We start from the raw sequence: 20,511 nt of genomic DNA on the forward strand, positions 1-20,511 counted from the left end.
ATATGCGGAATCCTCTTTATTCCCTTAACCTCTTCGGTAGCTGGCAGACTCCTATTCATCAGTAATAATGTCATAATAGTAATAAAACTAGAATGTATTGATTGGTACATAGTGCTAATTACTTTACATGTATTATCTTGTGAATCCTCAGAATCAATCTTTGAAGTAGGTATTGTTTTTACCCCCATTTCTTTAACGTAGAAGCAGAAAGTTTACTCAAGATTGCACTGCTGAAAAATAGAGCCAGAATTGAGCCCAGGTTGTCTGAATGAGTGCCCTCATTCTTAGAGCCACTTATAGCCATATTTGTGTCCTTTAAGATTTATTTCTAATCTAAAATCTCTTTTTTTCCTGTAAAACTCCTCTAAACTATCCTTTCTTCTTAGGAAAAGTTAATTTGTGCTTTGTACTTTCATCTACGAAATTTATTACAATATTTTATTGTAACTGTTTATATCAGTCGCTCTATCTAAGAGAGGATGAGCAGAGACAGTGAGCTCCTCATGGCTGGTACCGTGTCTTAGATGCATCTAGGATATGATCTGGAACACAGTGGGTATTCAATAAAATTTTATTGAAATAATGAATTCGTATAAGGTAACATGCCTATATCATATTCAGTCAACAAATACTTGTTATGTGCCTACCATGTGCAAGCGGGCAGATACATTTTAATTCTGCCTTCAGGGTGCTTATAGTTTATTAGATGAAGCAAAAACAATGCTACTTTTGCTTTGTAATCTTTTGTCCAAATAAACACCCATTGGTTTTGTTGCAAGGAGGGCAGAGAAAACAACCGGGGACAACAAAAGGAATGCTGGGTCAGAGCATCCATCTGAGTGTAACAACAGGACTTACTTTTTATAGTCTTGTTAAGGGTTCAGAAAAAGTTATCTAGGAAGAAAGTCTACCAGACTGCTATTGAAGAAGAAAACCAAAACATACTGTATACTTAATCTGCATCTTGATTTCTTAAGTGGTCAGACTTGAGTCAATAGATATAGAAAATTTTCATTATTTTTACTAGTGGCATCGTATTGACAAATTAATTCAAAATAATTTTACTAGTGTAAATGTTAATTTTTAATATATTAATATTGATAGTTTTCAAGATGGTTTAGCAGTTGATATTTTCACCAGCAACTCATGAGCCATACAAAATACAGAATAGTCACCACTGGGTGATAACAAGTTTTTTTTTTTTTTTTTTTTAATCTAGTGGTCGAAAATGGCATATTGTTTAAATGGCACTTCTTTGAAACATCACAAGCTTAAGCATCTTTTCAAACTAGTTGATTTACACTTTTTAAAATAAATTGTCATGTCAGTCGCCCAATTTTATATTGGATTGTCTTTTTCTCATTTCTTTGTAGTAATTTTATACTGGGACTTTGTCAGGTGCTTTGCAAATATTTTTCTCATTCTTATTTTTCTTGACTTTGTTATTGATGTATTTTTTTCATGCATAATATTTGACTCGTTAATGATGTCTTTTGCCTTAAACAAAATTTTATTTTTTGTGGTTAGGTTTCCATCACATTTCTCTTTATGGCTTTTGGGTTTACTATCTTGCTATTTTTTTTTTAAAGAAGTCTCTTTTGTTGTTCTGAATATTATACTAAAGTCTCTGATAGCAGTGATAATGAGTGGTGATTAATAAGGTATTAGCTTTTATTTTAAGTCCCATTTAAAATATGTATTACCTTTTTACTATATATATATTTTTAACCACATTAAGTTGATCAGATTTCCCTTTATGTCTGAAATCATTTCTTAAAGTCTTTTATAATTTATAGTTCTGATAAGGAAAACTTACACCTTTTCCTCTTTAGTGGGGGAGATTTTGGTCTTTTCAGGTATTTTTAGATGTCTTCTTTTAATGACATGTTTTGGATTTAAAATAACATTAAAGATATATACTTTGATATTTTACATTCTCTTTACTTTAAAAACAAAACCATAAGTATTCTCTATCTGAGAAAAAGTAGCTTTCTATTTAAAATATTAGTAGCTATGTTTTTAGCAATAGGCTCTTATAAATCTTAATGTTCTTTTTCAATAATCAACATCAGTTGATGGCAGGTTAATAAAGGATTGGAACAAACCTCTCTTCTCTAACTTAATGAAGGAGAAATTAACCCAAATTCCATATTTTGTCTTGTATTTATATTTAAATGAAAGAAAGGTAGAAGACACAGAATTCAGAAGCAGAAAGGATTTTTTCTGCCTGGAGGATTCACGAATTTCTTTAAGGTCCAGCTTAATTTCATCTCTTTTAAAGACATGGGATTTAATTGGGCTAGTATTTTCATTATATATAGTGTTCTGTAGATTATTTAGTCTATTTGCATAGTGGAAAAAATCTAGAGACATGAGATTGTGTGTTTTTCCTTCACCATTTCATGTTACAGGCTCTTTATCATACTCATATCTTCGTCTTATGTTGATATACAAAAGGATTCTTGTAGATAGATTTATTTTCTTCGATATGCATGTCTCTTCCCCCCTTTAGCCCTGGAACAAGGGTAGAAAGGAGTAGGTGTGGTCTGAGAAGCAGAGGCTGGAGGGTTTTAAGTTGGGGTAAAGAGTTTTGAGTTGATATGAGTTAAAAGGGACGGGTTGGATGTAGGGACCAGAGAGGAAGGGATTAGAAGGTAGACTGCAAATTAGAGGTTGGCCAAGAAACGTAACTCAGTCTTTGAAAAACAAGAACTTGTCATAGGGGGATTTTCACCACTGAAGTTCATATGTGTGTTAATCATTAATACCATATTCATCTATTCTAGCTTGCATATTTTCTTCTCACACTTTAATATCTATAACATAGACTGCGTCCTAAAATTAATGTTATGTCATAATTTGATTGGCTACATCTTGTTCCTACCGCTACAAATGGAACTGCATCATAGAATCAAAGACATCTTAGATCTGATGAAATGGGATATTGTCTGCTCTAGAGCTATTGGCTTCCACAAAAGTTTGTGATATAGTTCGTATCTGTTAAGACGAGGGAGCTAATTTCTCTATGGTAAAATGCATTTGGATTGTTGGGTCTCCATGCTTCTGATTTTACTTCCAATTTAGTGACATTTTAGAGCTTGAAAGGTGTAGTGAATGAGTTGTGGCTCAGGCTCACATCCAAGTGCATTTCATTGGCGTGAACAACGGTGGACTGAATGGAGGGCAGTGTTAGGCCAGGTAATTGATGACACCTGCCTACTTTTTTCTTGTGCTTGTTCAGAGCTTTGAAGTTCTGAGGAGTTTATGTATAGTGTCAGGATCCCTAAGTATAATTTAAATCAGCAGCAGCTTTTTTGAATGTAAGTAGTTGAAAACCCATTTCCTGCTGCTGCTTCTGCTGCAGCAGTGACTACTCCCCAGGGAACTCTTGCTGTTGCTTTTGGAATTGAAAGTCCACAGTGGTGGAGCTTCACAGCCTTCACTTCTGTTTTTCCCGAGTATATTGCCAGAACCTGATTTTATCAAGCTTAAGAGGAGGACATTTAAGACTTATATTTTGTTATGTGCTCTATGGCATTTACTGAGTTGTAAATGGTTTCTGGGTAGCAGTCATTCACTCATGATTTAGGGGCCCTCTTCTTGTAAAGCGTGATATTTGGATTTCTGATATTAAAAAAATGAAGCAACAGGGTACTGCCTGTGCCATGTTTAATATATCACATTTGAAATTTTGTTTGAGCTTAAGATTTTTACATTTGGCACATTTCTAGTTTATTATTTATAGTCATCTTATTTTTCATGTGGGCAAAAATCTTACTGTTTTATACTTTTCAGACCACTAGAAAGGTCTATTCATAGTTTTATTACCTATTTGCATTTTTTCTTTTCCATGAATTGCTATAATATAGCTATTTTCTATGAATCACAATTATTTGTATTGGCCATAACTGAGTTATACATATTTTCTCCCAGTCTGTTTCTGTCTTTTCACTTTGTGTATGTATGGCATCTCTTATGTAGTTTGTTCTGGGGAGATATTATGGGGTATTCAGAAGCCAAACATCTTTCCCTTCCCACAGGAGGACCATGTCATTAGACTTTGGCAGTGTGGCACTACCACTGCAAGATGAAGATGAGGAGTATGGCAAAGAGGACTATGAAAGAGAGAAAGAGGTAAGTTGTTAAAAAAAAAAAAGAAAAGAGACACTAAACCCAATCTTTAACAAGTTTTATTTCTTGATCAAAATTATATTATCTTGTGTCATTTTGAAGGGATTTGGATTTTTTTTTTTTTTTTTTTAAACAAAACAACCCTAAAATCTGCTTGCTATTTAGACTGAAAAGGTGAATAAGTGGAATGCTTCTGTTTTGGAGACAAGAATAAAACACAACTGTGAATAATACCATCAGATAAATGGTTAAATTTTTCTTTTCATTTAGGAGGTAATGGGTTGGCTTTGGAAGTGGAAGGTTAGTTTCTAGGTGCTTGTAACATTGCCATGAACAAGTCTGACAAGGCTCTTTGCTTTGGGTAGTTTACATCCTAGTGGAGGCAGATAATAAGTAAACAAGTGAGTAAAGTAATTTGAGTGAGTGATAATTTATCATTGATAAGTGACAGGGAAACAAACTGGAGTGCTATGAAAGCAATTGGTAGGGGATTGCTGTAGATGGGGTGGTGAGGGAAGATCTGTGGGAGGAGGCAATATTTGAGCTGAGATTTGACTCATGAGAAGGAACCAGCCATGCAGAAGCCTGAGGAAGAGCAGTCTAGGCCAAAACACCAATGAGCGTAAGCTGGGAAGTTGGGAAGAGACCCCATGTATGCCACAGATCATGTGGAGCAGCCAGAAGGCCATGGTGTTGGGTATATATGAGCCAGTGTTGGCTGGTAGATGTGGGTGTCAGATCATGGAAAGCCATGATAAGGTGTTTGTATTTTATTCTAAGAGCAATGGGAAGCCAGTGGAGGATTTTAAGCAGGGAACAGTGATATCATATTTTAGAAGATCTTTCAGAAGGCTGCATGGTGAATAGATTATAGAAGGAAAGGAATAAAAGGGAGAGACCATATTATTTATATATAAAGTGTTTAGCAGAATTCTTGGCACATAGCAAATGTTCAGTAAATGGTGGCAATAGTAATAGCAGCAGTAATAGTGTTATTGGTGGAAGTCAGTTTAGTTGTTTTGGTTGTTTTTAGTGTAAGTCAAATTTCTTGATTGTCTGTGATAAAAGGCTTCTTTTGTCCTGACACTATTTTTTATATGACCCATTTTCTAACATGTAAAGAAATCTTTTTTAATAGTTATTGGGGACCAGTAGTATTAACATGAAGCAAGGAATAGGGTCAGTTGACCATTGCTCATGTGGCTGGTGGTAGAATTAAGGCAGTGATAGAAAACTGGCAACTTGCTGGATTTGGTTCAGACAGGTATTGTTTGGTTGCAGAGTACTTTTAAAAAATTGAATCTGTATTTGAAGATGGGAAAATTTTATGCAGCACTGCAGAGTCTCTGGCTTATCTAAAAAACATCCAAAGCCCTGGCCACACCTGGCCTGTATTTGCACATGGCAGCAGGCAGGCTGGAACTGAGCAGTGGCTCTCCTTCCGCAGCTGGCCACAGTCCCCATTTCTCACACAGACAATGGGCTTATGCACTCAGACCTGCCTGCTTCACTCTGGTAAATTCTCTGCCAGGGCCCTGAGGGCATTTGAGTTTATGACCCTGGTAAGGGTTTCCGGATTTTGGCAGGGCCCCTCACAACAATTGTTGTGGCAAGGATGGGAATGAGGATTTTCTGTTCCTTTGAACCTGCAGCATGAGGTTTTCATGACTGGGCTTGGATAGTTGGCTGGGGTTTAGCCACTGGGATTCTTGAGAAGGTCAGTTTAAGTAATCACTACTGTAAAGAAGAAAAAATATTTTGACAGGTGATTTTTCATTGAGAAATATATTAGATAGATAGGGTGTTAGAGAGAGCTTACTGCCAGTGTATTGTGTGGTTAAAATTTTAGAGGGGATACTATTTAGAGGATATTTAGACCAGTGGATCTCAAGCTAGAGACCATCACAAATATACCCATATTTTGGGGGGAAAAAAGAATTTTGTAGAAAAGTCCTATAATCTATTTCTAAAGTGCTACAACTCTTAATGGTACATTAGTAAAAGTTGGCCCACTGTGGGTCAAGGCATAAAGGCATAGTAGAGAGGTACATAAACCACAGCTTCTCACGGTGTCTCAACTGAAACTCTATATCTTAAAAATAGTCGACAGAGCAGATGAGGGTGCAGATCAGTGAGGATGATGACATCATAGAGATATGTATCATGTCAGTTAATATCAATTAATTGTCACACATTACTTATGTTTCTCCTAACTAACTGGAGGACATTACTTTCTGATTGTACCACTTGAGAGCTGCTGGTAATACTTGTCCTTCTTGCTAAGAAGGAGATCTCATCCAGAGCAAACTTTTCATTATAAAGCTGTCCCAGAAAATAATTCAGAAGCTCTTGTATTAACTCATTCATAATGTAACAATATGACTTTGCAAAAATGCTTTTCACCTAAAGTCTCTACACTTGTGATTGCACAGTCGGATATTACAGAGATATAGTTCTTTTTTTTTTTTTTTTTTTTTTTTGAGATGGAGTCTCGCTCTGTTGCCTATCTGGAGTGCAATTGCAGGATCTCCGCTGACGCTGCCTCCCAGGTTCAAGCGATTCTCCTGCCTCAGCCTCCCAAGTAGCTGGGATTAGAGGCATGTGCCACCATGCCTGGCCAGTTTTTTTTTTTGTATTTTTAGTAGAGACAGGGTTTTGCCATGTTGGCCAGGCTGGTCTTGAACTCATGACCTCAGGTGATCCAACTGCCTCGGCCTCCCAAAGTGCTGGGATTACAGGCGTGAGCCACTGCACCCAGCTCCAGATAAAGGTCTTTTTGTAATAGGCATGCTTGTTATAAGCCGCTTAGTTGTTGGTAAAGCCACAGCTTAAAGAAGATTGCCATTTTGGACTCTCACAGTCAGCTGGAGTAGACATGTACTTTCTGCAATGTCACCAGAAGTAGCTCTGTGATTGTTGTTGGTTCTAGATAGTAAAATTATCTGTTTATATGTGTATATATTCTGGAGCTGGTGATTTGGGGCAGAAATACTTGGTAATCTATGATATCAAGATAATATTTGCTGATGATGGATCATTTAGTGTTGATGGGTCATTTAGTGATGATGTATTTGAAAATGATCTTGAGTAGAAAGGTAGATGGTTTAGGTAGCAGGTGGCAGATAGAAACTTGCACCTGGCAATACTGACTTGGTTTTTATAGTGGTACTTCTCTAATAGAATAATAAAGCTCCATTGAGCTCAGCATCATGTATTTTAGAGGCAAGGTTTCCATTGCATAGCCTTTCTTCCACTTTTTAACTGCCTTGTTTGATGTAATTGCGGAAGCATTTTGATATTTTGTTTCCACTAGAGGGAGTTGTAAAGCTAGTATTTGTTTACATTTAGCGTGTATCCATGAAAGCATTATTTAATAATTCATATTTGAAAATATCAGAATCTTTTTAGAAGCGTACTAAGAGGTCACCTGTTCAAAGGGAATATGACCGTTAGGTATTCCATTTGCTACCCTTTCTCTTGGGAGAAGATTATTATATGGTTTGTAACTTGAGGCCTCTTACCTTCATGAATATTGAGGATTATAGGCTCTGAAGATAATCTGTTTAGTTAATTTAAGTTGAAAATCCTAACAAAAGGTTTACATGTTCTCTGTTTTACATTTGCCCCTGAATGTAGGCTTTTGTATATTCTACATGGGTTATTGCAAAGTGTTTTGTTAACAAAGTTCTTTGAGTAAAATGCTCTCTTTTTTTTTTCTTTTTAAGAAAGAAACATGAAGTAGAAAGGGAGGGGAGTCTATAGAATGATTCTGAATTTATTTCAACTGAAGCCTTAGAGTGGCAAATTATCTTTCTTACAGGGAAGGTATCTGTTAAATTTTTTAACTCAGTTAATACACAGTAATATCCTATTGAGATTGCTGCTTGCTGCCAAAAAGCTGTCTGATGAATTTTAAATTAATGAGTGGTATTAAATCTTATCACTTATAAGGATTGTTATTTCTGTTCTTGAATCTGTATTTGGAAATTTGATAGATCTTTAATGAGGAAAATTTATAGTTTCTAAATTTTTCTATTTGGTAACATGCATAACTAGATATGGCAATTTTGTGTTTTATTGCACAGGGTTCAGTGATCAAAGGGCAATTTGACAATGTATAAAATGGAAACACTGGAGGTGGGATTTTGTTCCTGAATGGCCTTATTTAGGAGGACTTCATTTAGCTTTTCTCTGCCCTGAAACTTATAGAAAGCCAGGGAATATGACCCAGCTATGCCAAAGAACTTGATGGATAAATTTTTTGAAGATAAATTTTAAAATGTTAGCATATATGTAAAATATCTTGCAAGACTCTAAATACTATAGGGATGATTTTGCTAGTTGATGTTTATGTATGGATCCAGAAGCATTTTGATTAGCTGATTGCTCATACTCAAATTAATTTTTCTCTGTGGATGCCAATTTTGTGGTGTCACAAAGCTACAATAACTGCTGAATTATTACGTAGTTTTTTGTTTTTGTGCGGGGAAAAGAATGTACTCTTCAGATGTCCCTGTCAAGGCGCCCCTGAATTTTAAGGCTATGTACTTGAACCTCACTGAAGGTTTAGAAGAAAATATTCTTTCTGTTCAGGAGTCTTTACTTAATGTAAGTATAAAAGATTTGTTTTATTTTTCCTTGTGTAACATGTGGGGGTAGTCTTTTTCCTTAAAGCAGTGATGCATAATTATAGACAACAAGTGGTACTACTTTTAAAAGACCTCATAGATGTGATTTTTTTCTCAAGTGAATTTGTGTCTTTGTAGAATTGCTTTGCTACCTTTCATTTGAGGCATGTTGTATACAAATATGTTGATGTGTTCTGTTTTGTTTTTCATGTTGTGTCTTTTGTATTGTTTTTTATATCTCTCAGTCAACTCTGATATGGCTAATTCTCAAAATGATTTTTCGAGTACCTTGCATGTGGAGATGAGCAATAAATGAGGGTCTTGCATGTTAATGTTAGCGTTAAACAGATTTAAAGATGAAGATAACTTTTCCTTGAAGAAAATATCTTTCTCTTGTTGCATCCTTAGAAGACAAACGGATTGAGAAAACCTTAAAAAAAAAAAAACCCATCCAGTGAATATTAGAAATAAATATAGAGTGAGGAAGTATTCCCACCCACCTCCAACATACTCTATTCCCATTCCCAAATTTTATTTCACCAAAGCTCAGTTAAGAATTTGGGGCATTCCTTTCAGACCTTCCATAAAATATATTTATTTAACTTTTACTATACATATTTTAAGAAACTTTTTTTTTCTTGGTAATTCTTAACATAATACTCAGATGTTTTATGGACACATTCCATTTCTTTTGTACTAATGACAGGTAAAGTGGAAAAAAAAAAACATGCTATAGACCAGGGAGCATCTCATTTTTTTTTTCCTGAAAGGTTTTACAAAGTATTTAAAGTCTTTAAAATCCACTTGCATAATATTATGGGTTTGATTTATGTACTTTGGAGGGATGTAATCAAGTTGTTAATTAAACTGGTGCATAGATTCTTAAAGAGAAGTAATTAGAAACAGTTTCCCTAAAAAGTATTTAGGAACATAATATTTGATCTTCTAATTGTTACCTAATTTAAGACATATATTGGGATTTTTAGGGTAATATTATTATATTGGGTTTTGAAGAAAGACAATAGATAGTTATTGAAATCCTAAAAGTTATTGAATTATGTCTAATAGACTAGCTGATTTATTCATCTTTTTATCATGTTTGAAATTTGAATTAATTTTGTCTATCTAGTTTATATAATAAGCAGAATGCTAAAACTGATTTTTTTCTAGAAAAAAATAGGAGAGAGAAATCAAATATTTAATGTCAGATTCAGTGTTATGCTTTTGCATGTGCTATCTATAGAAAACAGTCTTCCAACTCTTCTTTTACTCAGATGTTGTATGAGAGCAGAGTATTGTGTATCTTTTCATCTTTGGAATTAGATGGCTCTCTACTAATTAGTGACTCCCACTGGTTTCTACATTATCAGAGCATCTAAGGGCTTCTAGGCCACCTGTTGCTGCTGCTGTTCTCATCACCTGGCCAGAGTGCATCTGGCTACTCACATTCCCTGTGGGATGTCTAATTGTCAATTCCCCAAGGTCTGATTACTGGTAAAACGGGATTCTGAGACTTAGTCTGCCTGCTCTGTGATAACATAATACATTGATTGTACCATTATTGTGACTTGCTGTGTTTCCATAAAAAAAATTTTAAATTCTGCTCTATGTGTATTTAAATCTGAGACCTTCATAAAAAAAAAAAAAGCCTTCTGATATAAATCCTAAAATTATGCAGTCCCCTTTCCCCAAGTGAAATGATGAATACAATTTGTGTGGAACTTAAGAAGTTAATGAAAGGAGGGAATTACGAACTTCTTTGACCTCTACAGTAAAAAACCACTCGTTCCAAGGCAGCTTTGGCTTGGTGTCTTGTGTTTAGGTTGGTACAATATTGATGCAGACCTTTTGACTCAGTTGCAGCAGTTACTCACAGACCTTCCCCATGACATGCTGGATGATGACCTCTCCTCTCCAGAGCTCCAGTATTCAGACTGCAGCGAAGATGGCACAGACGGACAGTAAGCACCTGAAGTCACTTTCACTTGTATATTGCAATTCTATAAGTCTTTCTCTTTTGATGAAGATTAATAATTACATGATTATAAAATTATAAATTGATTCTTAAAATTTTGGGTGAAGGTTGGAAGGAAAAATGTTAAAATCTTGGGGTTCTTTGTGTTATCTATGTACAAATAAATGATAGGCTTTAAATCGAAAGTATTCCTTTTTCTCAAGACCACATCATCCTGAGCAATTGGAGATGAGCTGGAATGAGCAAATGCTGCCCAAATCTCAAAGTGTAAATGTAAGTATCTGGTGTGATGATGACTTTGATGAGGGTGGGAATGGGTCTTTGTGCTTTCGTTTTACTCTTGTTATCTAATAGGACTATAATGAAATTCAGAGTTTATATGCTGGAGAAAAATGTGGCAATGTCTGGGAAGAAAATAGAAGTAAAACTGAAGACCGACATCCTGTGTACCATCCTGAAGAAGGCGGAGATGAAGGTGGAAGTGGTTATAGTCCGCCAAGTAAATGTGAACAGACTGATTTATATCACCTTCCTGAAAACTTTAGGCCATATACCAATGGTCAGAAGCAGGAATTTAATAACCAACCAACCAATGTAATTAAATTTTCAGATCCTCAGTGGAACCATTTTCAGGTATTGTAAAAATTTGACTTTCAAGAACTTGTGTGTGTGCACACGCATTTGCGTGATGTTTGTGTGTGTTCAGGAAATGTATGTGAGTACAATGGTAAGATGATTTAACCACATGAAGTTCTGAGAGGGCACTTATTCAGGTTCATGGTGAATTAGTCATGGTATTTTCTGTTTACAGTCTAATACAATCATGATCTTAAGTCAGAAGTTTAAAATAGAGGCTCTTCGGACACAGTTGATTAAACATTAAAAGTTAAGTCTGCCAAAGAATAACTATCCTCATTTACTGCTGCTTCTACCACTGCACTGTGCTTCAGTGAGAAGCTATGTTCAGGTCTCTTATTGTAGTTTTTAAAGCACTAATTCTGTGTAGGTGACAACATTTAATTTCCTCAGTTTTCTTGCTCACCACCCACAACGAATTTTAGGTTAAACGTGTCAAAGCTGATATCTGTTTTGTATGGTGATATAACAGTAGACAGGATGAATGTGAAGGAAAAACCAAAAAACCTTGTTTTTCCTGGGGGGGAGTTTAATGAAGTAAGACCTCAGGATATAGTTAGTTGCTTCTTAGAATTTCTTGATGACAGCAAATACCTCAACAGCTAGTCTTTGTCACGCAGTGACAGGATGGATTTTTTAGGGCTGTTAAGTGGTTATTTTCTCTTAATTCTATCTCCGTAGAATGTTGTTATTCATCCCATAAGAGTTACTGACTATTTATTAGATATGAGGCACCGTAGTCCATGTTCATGTTATTATGTGCATTTTTATGTTCCCAAGATGCTGGCATGATCTAAATCATTTCTAACAAAATATTTGTATATAGTCTTATTGGAATTCTTGGGTTTTATTTATAAAATTGCCTTCATTGTGTGCTCAAAAGTAGAATTTAGGTGTCTATAAATTATGTATTGCAACTTTCAATTAATAGTGTTAAATAACAATAAGTGCTACTTTTGAGCAGATATGTGTGTGTGTGTGTGTGTGTGTGTGTGTGTGTGTATAAACAACTTTGAACTGTACCAAAAATAAGTTCTGTAACATAAAATTAATTTACGTGGCTAATTCAGATAATTTTGGAAGAAAAGGCCAAATCTTAATTGTCGGTTTCATTTGTTATCATAGGGTCCCAGTTGTCAAGGTTTGGAACCGTATAATAAAGTGACATATAAACCTTATCAGTCTTCTGCCCAGAATAATGGCTCACCAGCCCAGGAGATAACAGGAAGTGACACATTCGAAGGCCTGCAACAACAATTTTTAGGAGCTAATGAGAGTAGGTATCAAGTTTATATTTATTTTTTAATACCACATAATTGGAGAAATTTGAATACACAGTGAATATTTGAGCACATCCAAGAATTATTATTTTTTAAGTATGACAATAGAATTGTGCTTGATATTTCAAAGAGCCCTTATTTTTAGAGATAGATACTAGAGTATTTATGAATAAACTGACATGAAGTCTAGGATTTACTTTAAAATAATAGGCTTTTGAGGGGTAATGTTGGGTGGGAATATAGATGCGGCCAAATTGGCCATGAGTTCATAATTGTTGAATCTGGGAAATGGGTTTGTGGAGATTCATCATATTATTCTCTTTACTTTCTTACATATTTGAAATTTTCCATAATGAAAAGTTAAAAGACATTTTCCCAACTTTATATTTCAGTCATTCTAGTTTGTTAAGCCTTTTCTCCTCATTTGTATAGTGGTTAAGTATCTTCGCCTATCCTACAGGATACCTGGACTTATTTGAAATTTAAAAAAATTTTAAAAGACTTTTTATGAACTTTATATATTTTTTTGACTGAAGCCTAATTTGGAAAATGAAACATAGTTTTCAATCTCAGATTTTTGACTATATAGAAGTGTAATTTAATACATCAGCACTATCATCAACTTTTTTTCTTTTGATTTTACAGTTTTTAGTCAACTCTGATATAAATTACTTTATATTCAGAATTACTTAGATATCAGGTTCAGTCATGTGGCATTTGCCAGTTTTTTTTGTATCGTATGTATATAAATAGAATGAAAAAAGTGCTTATAGCTACTAGAGAATTCTGAGATGAAATGCTAGTATCAAAAAACAAAAATCCCAAAATATAAACCCGTGTAGTGATTGTACTGAATTACTCTTGTCATGCTGTCTGGCATACTAAATAGCTTCTAATTATTGTGCATATTGAAGAGCCAGTGTAATTCTAGAGTGTGGCAGCAAGTTTTTTTGTTTTACTTTTTGTTTCCCTTTAATTAGTAGGGGAAAAGTCATACTGGATATTCTGGCTTACCTGGGCTATACCAAAGAGAAAACTGGACTTTTGGGTTGTGACTTCATATTGTTGCTTCCATCGTACACCGGGACAGCAGGGTAGTTACAGGAGGAGGCCCAGAATTCATTTTCCCCTGAAGGAGTCAACAGCACATATGAGGATGGCCTCTCTTTGTTCTTAAGTTTTTTCTGGAATGAGGAAGTGGACAGTGTATATGACATAACTGGTTTTAGGTTGAGTAAATGAGCCTCACAGCAGTGGCCTGACATCTCCTTAGTGTTTACTCTTTCAGTTCCCTTGAAAAGTTATATTTGTATCTCCTGGTCTTTCTGCATATAAAAACCTTTCCTTACCTTTCTTAACAGTCTGCACTTCTTCAAGTTGAGTCAGTTACACATTTGTCTAAATTTGACATTTGGAAGTTAATTAAATAACTTAATGGTAGTGCCAATTTAGTGATTATAGTTTCTTAGCAACAGTAGTTTAAAAAATTTGGAGATGGAGCTAGTTCTACTATAAAACCTGTGAGGAGTTTGACTTGTATAAACTTTTCAGTCTTTAATTTTCTTTATTTAACCAGGTCTCTTTTTAAAAAGAGGACAGAATTATTTAGTTAGCAAGTGGTTAAAACTCAGTAAATGCATTTATTTCTGATTGTAAGCTAACAGAAACATTGTTCTAGTAGTAAGTGAAGAATATTTATCATTATGTAGTTGACGCATACCTACCAATCCTTTTTTCCATTTTTTTCTCTCTTTTTAAAGTGGTCCCCAAATGACTAATTGTTTTTAAAAGAAGACTTCAAATTCTTTTTTTTTTAAATTATGTATTCGAGGAGTACAGTTGCAGGTTTGTTATATGGGTATATTAAATAATGCTGAGGTTTGGCTTCTAGTGAACCCATCACCCAAATAGTGAACATAGTACCCAATGGATAGTTTTTCAACCCTTCTCCCCCGCTCCCTCCCCAAAATTCTTGATTAATCTATTCACTAGCTAATTAATTCAGTTATGTGCCAGCATCAATATAAATATAATATTTTCCCCACTCCTGCCTAAAATAAAATATTTTGAGGCTGTCTAGAAATTTTCTTTAAAAATGATTTTATAGAAGCTGATGTACTTGTTTTGTTTTTAATTTTCTGACAGCATATTTATTTCATTGCAGTTATATACTGATTTTTAACTGGCTGAAATGGTAGTTAGTGATTCAGGGTTATAACTTAAACCAGTGACTTTCAAACTTTTCTAGCAGTGACCCACTCTAAGAACTATTTTTTTTTACATTGTGATACGGTCTACAACATGTATCTATATGAACAGGTATATATAAATGAAACAAGTTTCACAAAATAAGACTGATTCTTACTACATGATACACTCTGATATATTCTCTCTCTTTTTTAATCCTAGTCACAATTCACTGAATTGATTTCATGATGCTCTAAAAAATTGTAGTCACAGTTTGAAAAACACTGCTTTAAATGACTATAAATTTATATTTTGGTATGTTTTTATCTAATAAATTGTCTTTAATTCCCAGACTCTGCAGAAAATATGCAGATTATTCAACTTCAGGTTCTTAACAAAGCAAAAGAGAGACAACTGGAGAACTTACTTGAAAAGTTAAATGAAAGTGAACGTCAAATTCGGTATCTGAATCACCAGCTTGTAATAATAAAAGGTAAGATGCTGGATGCTGTCATTTATGAGGTACACTGAGCTAGATATCTTGTATCCAATAACCTCAGATTAAATACGAAGCTTAGAGAGTAAAAACACTTGGTCAGAGGGCTCATAGTGAGTGAGGCATAGCAAAACAAAACCCAGGATTTCTGAGTGTTGGCCTTGGATTACTTCTCTTTGGAACACGCTGTTCTGGAGACCAGGCATGGTGGCTACACCCGTAATCCCAGCACTTTGGGAGGCTGAGGTGGGCAGATCACTTGAGATCAGGAGTTCAAAACCAGCCTGGCCAACATGGTGAAACCCTGTCTCTACTAAAAATACAAAAATTAGCCGGGCATAGTAGCAGGCACCTGTAATCCCATCTACTTGGGAGGCTGAGGCAGGAAAAGGAGAATCACCTGAACCTGCAGGCGGAGGTTGCAGTGAGCAGAGAAAGTGCCACTGCACTTCAGGCTGGTGACAGAGTGAGACTCCGTCTCAAAAAAAAAAAAAAAAAAAAAAAAAGACACTCTATTTTGGAGTCCTCATATTTTCCCTTTTCTCACTTAGGCTTTTAGAATCATTGAACATTATTTAACTGTACTGATGGCATTCTGTCCTAAAAAGTTGTTGATTTCTTATGTCTGATTCCTTATGTCATTACTCTGGATGAAGTATTCCAACTTTCAGAGTGATTTGTGTTTAGTTTGCACTGCAAAGTTTTCTGAGGCTACAAATTAGCATAAACGTTTTAATCCAAATAAGAGTTAGTGATTGTGAAGTGCCATGTCCAGGATAAACACATAGAGTAAATACAGATTCAAATTATAATTGCTTACTCCTTGTGCTTTCTCTAGTTTTGGTCCACATTGAACTTTCATTTGCAGAATAATTTTGTGATTGAACTGTAGCTCATTTCAAATTTAATTGACAGTAAAAATGTCTCTTTCTGTAATGCTCATGACATTTATTTTGAGAGAACTTGTGAGCTGTTATAGCAAAGTATGTGGGAAGAATTTAACATTAGGTGAATTTTAGAGTTCATTCCAAGTGGGTTGGGCACGGTGGCTCACACCTGTAATCCCAGCACTTTGGGAGGTCAAGGAGGGCGGAATCACGAGGTCAGGAGATCAAGATCATCCTGGCTAACACGGTGAAACCCCGTCTTTACTAAAAATACAAAAAATTAGCTGGGTGTGGTGGTGGCGCCAGTAGTCCCAGCTACTCGGGAGGCTGAGGCGGGAGAATGGCGTGAACCCGGGAGGCAGAGCTTGTAGTGAGCCGAGATTGCACCTCTGCCCTCCAGCTTGGCGACAGAGTGAGACTCTGTCTCAAAAAAAAAAGAGTTCATTGCAAGTATGTGTAGGATAATTAGTCCTCAGATAACTTCTTTGATTAGCAGGGGTTTGTCCCCAAAAACGATGCAATAATAATTTTAAAGGAAGTAGTTCTGCTTCTCTAAAAAAATTTTTTTGGTGTCAGGTTTTTTTTTATTTTTAATTTTAAATAATTTATTTATTTGGGGCTGGGTGAGGTGGCTCACACCTGTAATCCCAGCACTTTGGGAGGCCAAGGTGGATGGATCACTTGAGGTTAGGAGTTCGAGACCAGCCTGGCCAATATAGTGAAACCCCATCTCTACTAAAAATACAAAAATTATCTGGGAGTGGTGGCAGGTGCCTGTAATCCCAGCTACTCGGGAGGCTGAGGTTGTAGTGAGCCAAGATTGTGCCACTGTACTCCAGCCTGGGCGATGGAGCGAGACCCTGTCTCAAAATAAATAAATAAGTAAGTAAGTAAGTAAATTCTTTATTTGAATAATTTTCTCTAAATCAACTAAAGTTCATTTTTCTGAATTAAATTTAATTCAACAACATTTATATATGATACAGATGTGATATCGGATAGGGATCATGACATTGGGGTCCCTCTACAGGAACATTATTTATATAAACATTTTTAATACCATAGATGAAAAGGATGGTTTGACTCTCAGCCTTCGAGAATCACAGAAACTCTTTCAGAATGGAAAAGAAAGAGAGATACAGCTTGAAGCTCAAATAAAAGCACTGGAGACTCAAATACAAGCATTAAAAGTCAATGAAGAACAGGTACCTATTTTAACTTATGTATGGTAACAAAGTTAAAAGTTTAGTTATTTAACAAAACTTTTTGTAGGGTAGGACTAAATTTAGAAGAACTTTGAAGTTATTGACAAAGCATTAGAACTTAAATTTCCTGACTTCAATAGTTTGCTTCAGAATTGGTATCCTGAGAAGCTTTTATTTTTATTTTTCCTGCTGTTTCTCCATTGGAGAACTGTTCTTTAAACTTGAGTTTAAAGTGGTGACACATTGACATTCTTTGATTAATGAGATAGCCATTTGATTTTTGGAAATAGTCATAAGTCATTGGTAGCTAAGCCTGGTGGTGGTTGAGTCATTTTTTGGCAGGGGGCAGGGTTAAAAATGAAAGTGATGGCCGGGCGCAGTGGCTCACGCCTGTAATCCCAGCACTTTGGGAAGCCGAGGCAGTCGGATCACTTGAGATCAGGAGTTTGAGACCAGCCTGGCCAACATGGTGAAACCCCGTCTCTACTAAAAATACAAAAATTAGCTGGGCGTGGTGGCAGACGCCTGTAATCCCAGCTACTCAGGAGGCTGAGGCAGAATTGCTTGAACCCAGGAGGCGGAGGTTGCAGTGAGCTGAGATCGCGCCATTGCACTCCAGCCTGGGGGACGAGAGCGAGACTTTGTCTGAGGAAAAAAAAAATGAAAGTGACTATGAAATAATGAGCTTGGTTTTGAGGGAGCTAAGTCTGAGGATGGTTTAATGAAAGAGTTTAAACTGTTTTCTCATGTCTGGCTCCTCCTCATCTTTCAGGTCTTAGCTAAAAACAGTTACCTTTTCAGATAACTTGCTATTCACTTTATATGTAAGGCAGCCCATAGCTCCATCCTCCAACTCACCTTCATCATGCCATATTCTATTACTCTATAACTATCTGAAATGATCTCATTTGTTTACTTGTTATTTATTGTCTTTTCCCACTAGAAAGTAGTAAGAGCTTAGACCTTTTCTGTTGGTCATTATGTTCTTAGTGCTTAGAACCCTGCCTGGCACAAATTATCTGTGTCATTCATTGGATGGATCTCTTAGCAATGAAAGCAGTATTGGAATAAATAGGCAATCTCTGGAATAGAATGAAGAACAATCCTCTTGAAATTTTAATTTTTGTATGTAATGTAGATTATTTTTAACTTTTTGAAAACCAATAGTTATTAGATTAAAAAGCTAAGTTGCTTTTATGTGGTAAAAGGTTATAACTTTGTAAACTTTTTATGTAAGCAGCAGAATCACCAAGTGTATTAGTTTCCTATTGCTGCTGTAACAGATGACCACAAATTCAGTGGTTTAAAACAACACAAATTTATCTCACAGTTCTGGAGTTCAGAAGTCTGACATGGATCTCACTAGGCTAAAATCAGGGTGTCAGCAAGGCTGCATTGCTTTCCGGAGGCTTTAGGGGAGAATCCATTTTCTTGCTATTTCCAACTTCTAGAGGCCACCTGTGTTCCTTAGCTTGTGGCCCATTTCCATCTTCAAAGCCAGCAATGAATGGCTGATTGAGTCTCTCTGGTTCTGATTTTTCTGCCTTAGTTTTCCTCATTTATGGACCCTGTGGTACATTGGGCCCACCTGGATAATCCTGGCTACTCACCTTATTTTAAGGCAATCTAATTAGCAATATTAATTCCACATACAATCTTAATTTTCCCTTGCCATGTAATATAACTTATTCACAGGTTTTGGGGATTAGGACATGGACATTTTGGAGGGCTACGATTTTGCCTACAATATCAACTGTGCAGTTATAGCTTTGAAAACTTTGTTTTTAGTAAGTGACCATTGGCAGGTTTCATCAGTCTTTCAAGGAACAGTTGTCAGTTTTCTATGACCTAACAATTGGGTTACCCGACACTTTGGTCATAGAGCAATGCGAACAGCACTGGGGCCATCATGGCATCAGCAGATTCCGTGCCTGATAGCCAAATCCATCATGCTGTGCAAAATCCTCTTTCACTCCCCTCAGGTATCTACCAAATGTATTTTCTCAGGGAACATTGTTTCCAACAACTATGGGCCTGGAGGGTCCCAGCTAGGGATGTTTTAAGGAGCTTGAGCCATGATGAGCGGAGACCCCTTCTCTACTCTCATTAAAACATGCTTGAGTTTTAGTTTATAGTAAAAGTAAAAGTTTATAGACAGCACAGAGCTAAAATACTCTGTGTATATTTTAAACATGGATATCCTGTGTGTATTTACTAGATGATCAAGAAGTCCAGAACAACTGAAATGGCTCTGGAAAGCTTGAAGCAGCAGCTGGTGGACCTTCATCATTCTGAATCACTTCAACGAGCTAGAGAACAGCATGAGAGCATTGTTATGGGCCTCACAAAGAAGTACGAAGAGCAAGTATTGTCCTTACGAAAGAATTTGGATGCCACAGCCACTGCACTTAAAGAACAGGTTGGGATGATTTCAGTGAGCAACTGTTATCAACAAGTAAAGCTGGTTATGTTTTGTAACTGATATTTTATGGTTCATCATATAGAAGTCTTGAATGTTTGTAGTAAATGTTAGATTGTGTGTGACGTGAGTGAAACTTAAAAGCCAGTGATATTGGCCGGGCACAGTGGCTCACGCTTGTAACCCCAGCACTTTGGGAGGCCAAGGCAGGCGGATCACCTGAGGTCAGAAGTTCAAGACCAGCCTGGCCAACTTGGTGAAACCCCGTCTCTACTAAAAATACAAAAAAAAAAAAAAAAATTAGCTGGGCACAGTGGTGCGTGCCTGTAATCCCAGCTACTTGGGAGGCGGAGGCAGGAGAATCGCTTGAGCCCAGGAGGCAGAGGTTGCAGTGAGCTGAGATCGCACCACTGCATTCCACCCTGGGCGACAGAGCGAGACTCCGTCTCACCAAAAAAGAAAAAAAAAAGGAAGCTGAGAATCTGAGAATACATCCTAAAGGTATACTTTTGGAAACCCTACTTCTTATAATATTATTAGTACTTTCTCAACTTTCACATTACTTGTTCTTTATTTGTAGGGTATTTGTGTATGTTGTTTATATGGTCCTAGAATAAATCCAGACCAAAACAAATGAGTCTACCAGTGGCTGGCTAGAACTTGGGAG

At 36.1% G+C, this 20,511-nt stretch overlaps 1 protein-coding gene across 2 annotated transcripts in view; it reads left to right on the top strand.

Annotated features, from left to right (window-relative positions):
* CEP152 (centrosomal protein 152) overlaps nucleotides 1-20,511 on the top strand; it is a 71,800-nt gene that overhangs the window by 1,298 nt on the left and 49,991 nt on the right. For both annotated transcript variants that reach the window (XM_003266890.1, XM_003266891.2), the window contains exons 2-9: nucleotides 4,041-4,134; nucleotides 10,617-10,720; nucleotides 10,938-11,007; nucleotides 11,089-11,367; nucleotides 12,496-12,646; nucleotides 15,190-15,330; nucleotides 17,286-17,425; nucleotides 19,644-19,844. In XM_003266890.1, coding sequence (XP_003266938.1) covers nucleotides 4,048-4,134; nucleotides 10,617-10,720; nucleotides 10,938-11,007; nucleotides 11,089-11,367; nucleotides 12,496-12,646; nucleotides 15,190-15,330; nucleotides 17,286-17,425; nucleotides 19,644-19,844 — 1,173 coding nt within the window. In that variant the 5' untranslated portion in view covers nucleotides 4,041-4,047. The remainder of the gene's footprint in view (nucleotides 1-4,040; nucleotides 4,135-10,616; nucleotides 10,721-10,937; nucleotides 11,008-11,088; nucleotides 11,368-12,495; nucleotides 12,647-15,189; nucleotides 15,331-17,285; nucleotides 17,426-19,643; nucleotides 19,845-20,511) is intronic.

The sequence above is a fragment of the Nomascus leucogenys genome, chromosome 6 (assembly GCF_006542625.1).
Source record: "Nomascus leucogenys isolate Asia chromosome 6, Asia_NLE_v1, whole genome shotgun sequence".
NCBI classification, from domain to species: Eukaryota; Metazoa; Chordata; class Mammalia; order Primates; family Hylobatidae; genus Nomascus; species Nomascus leucogenys.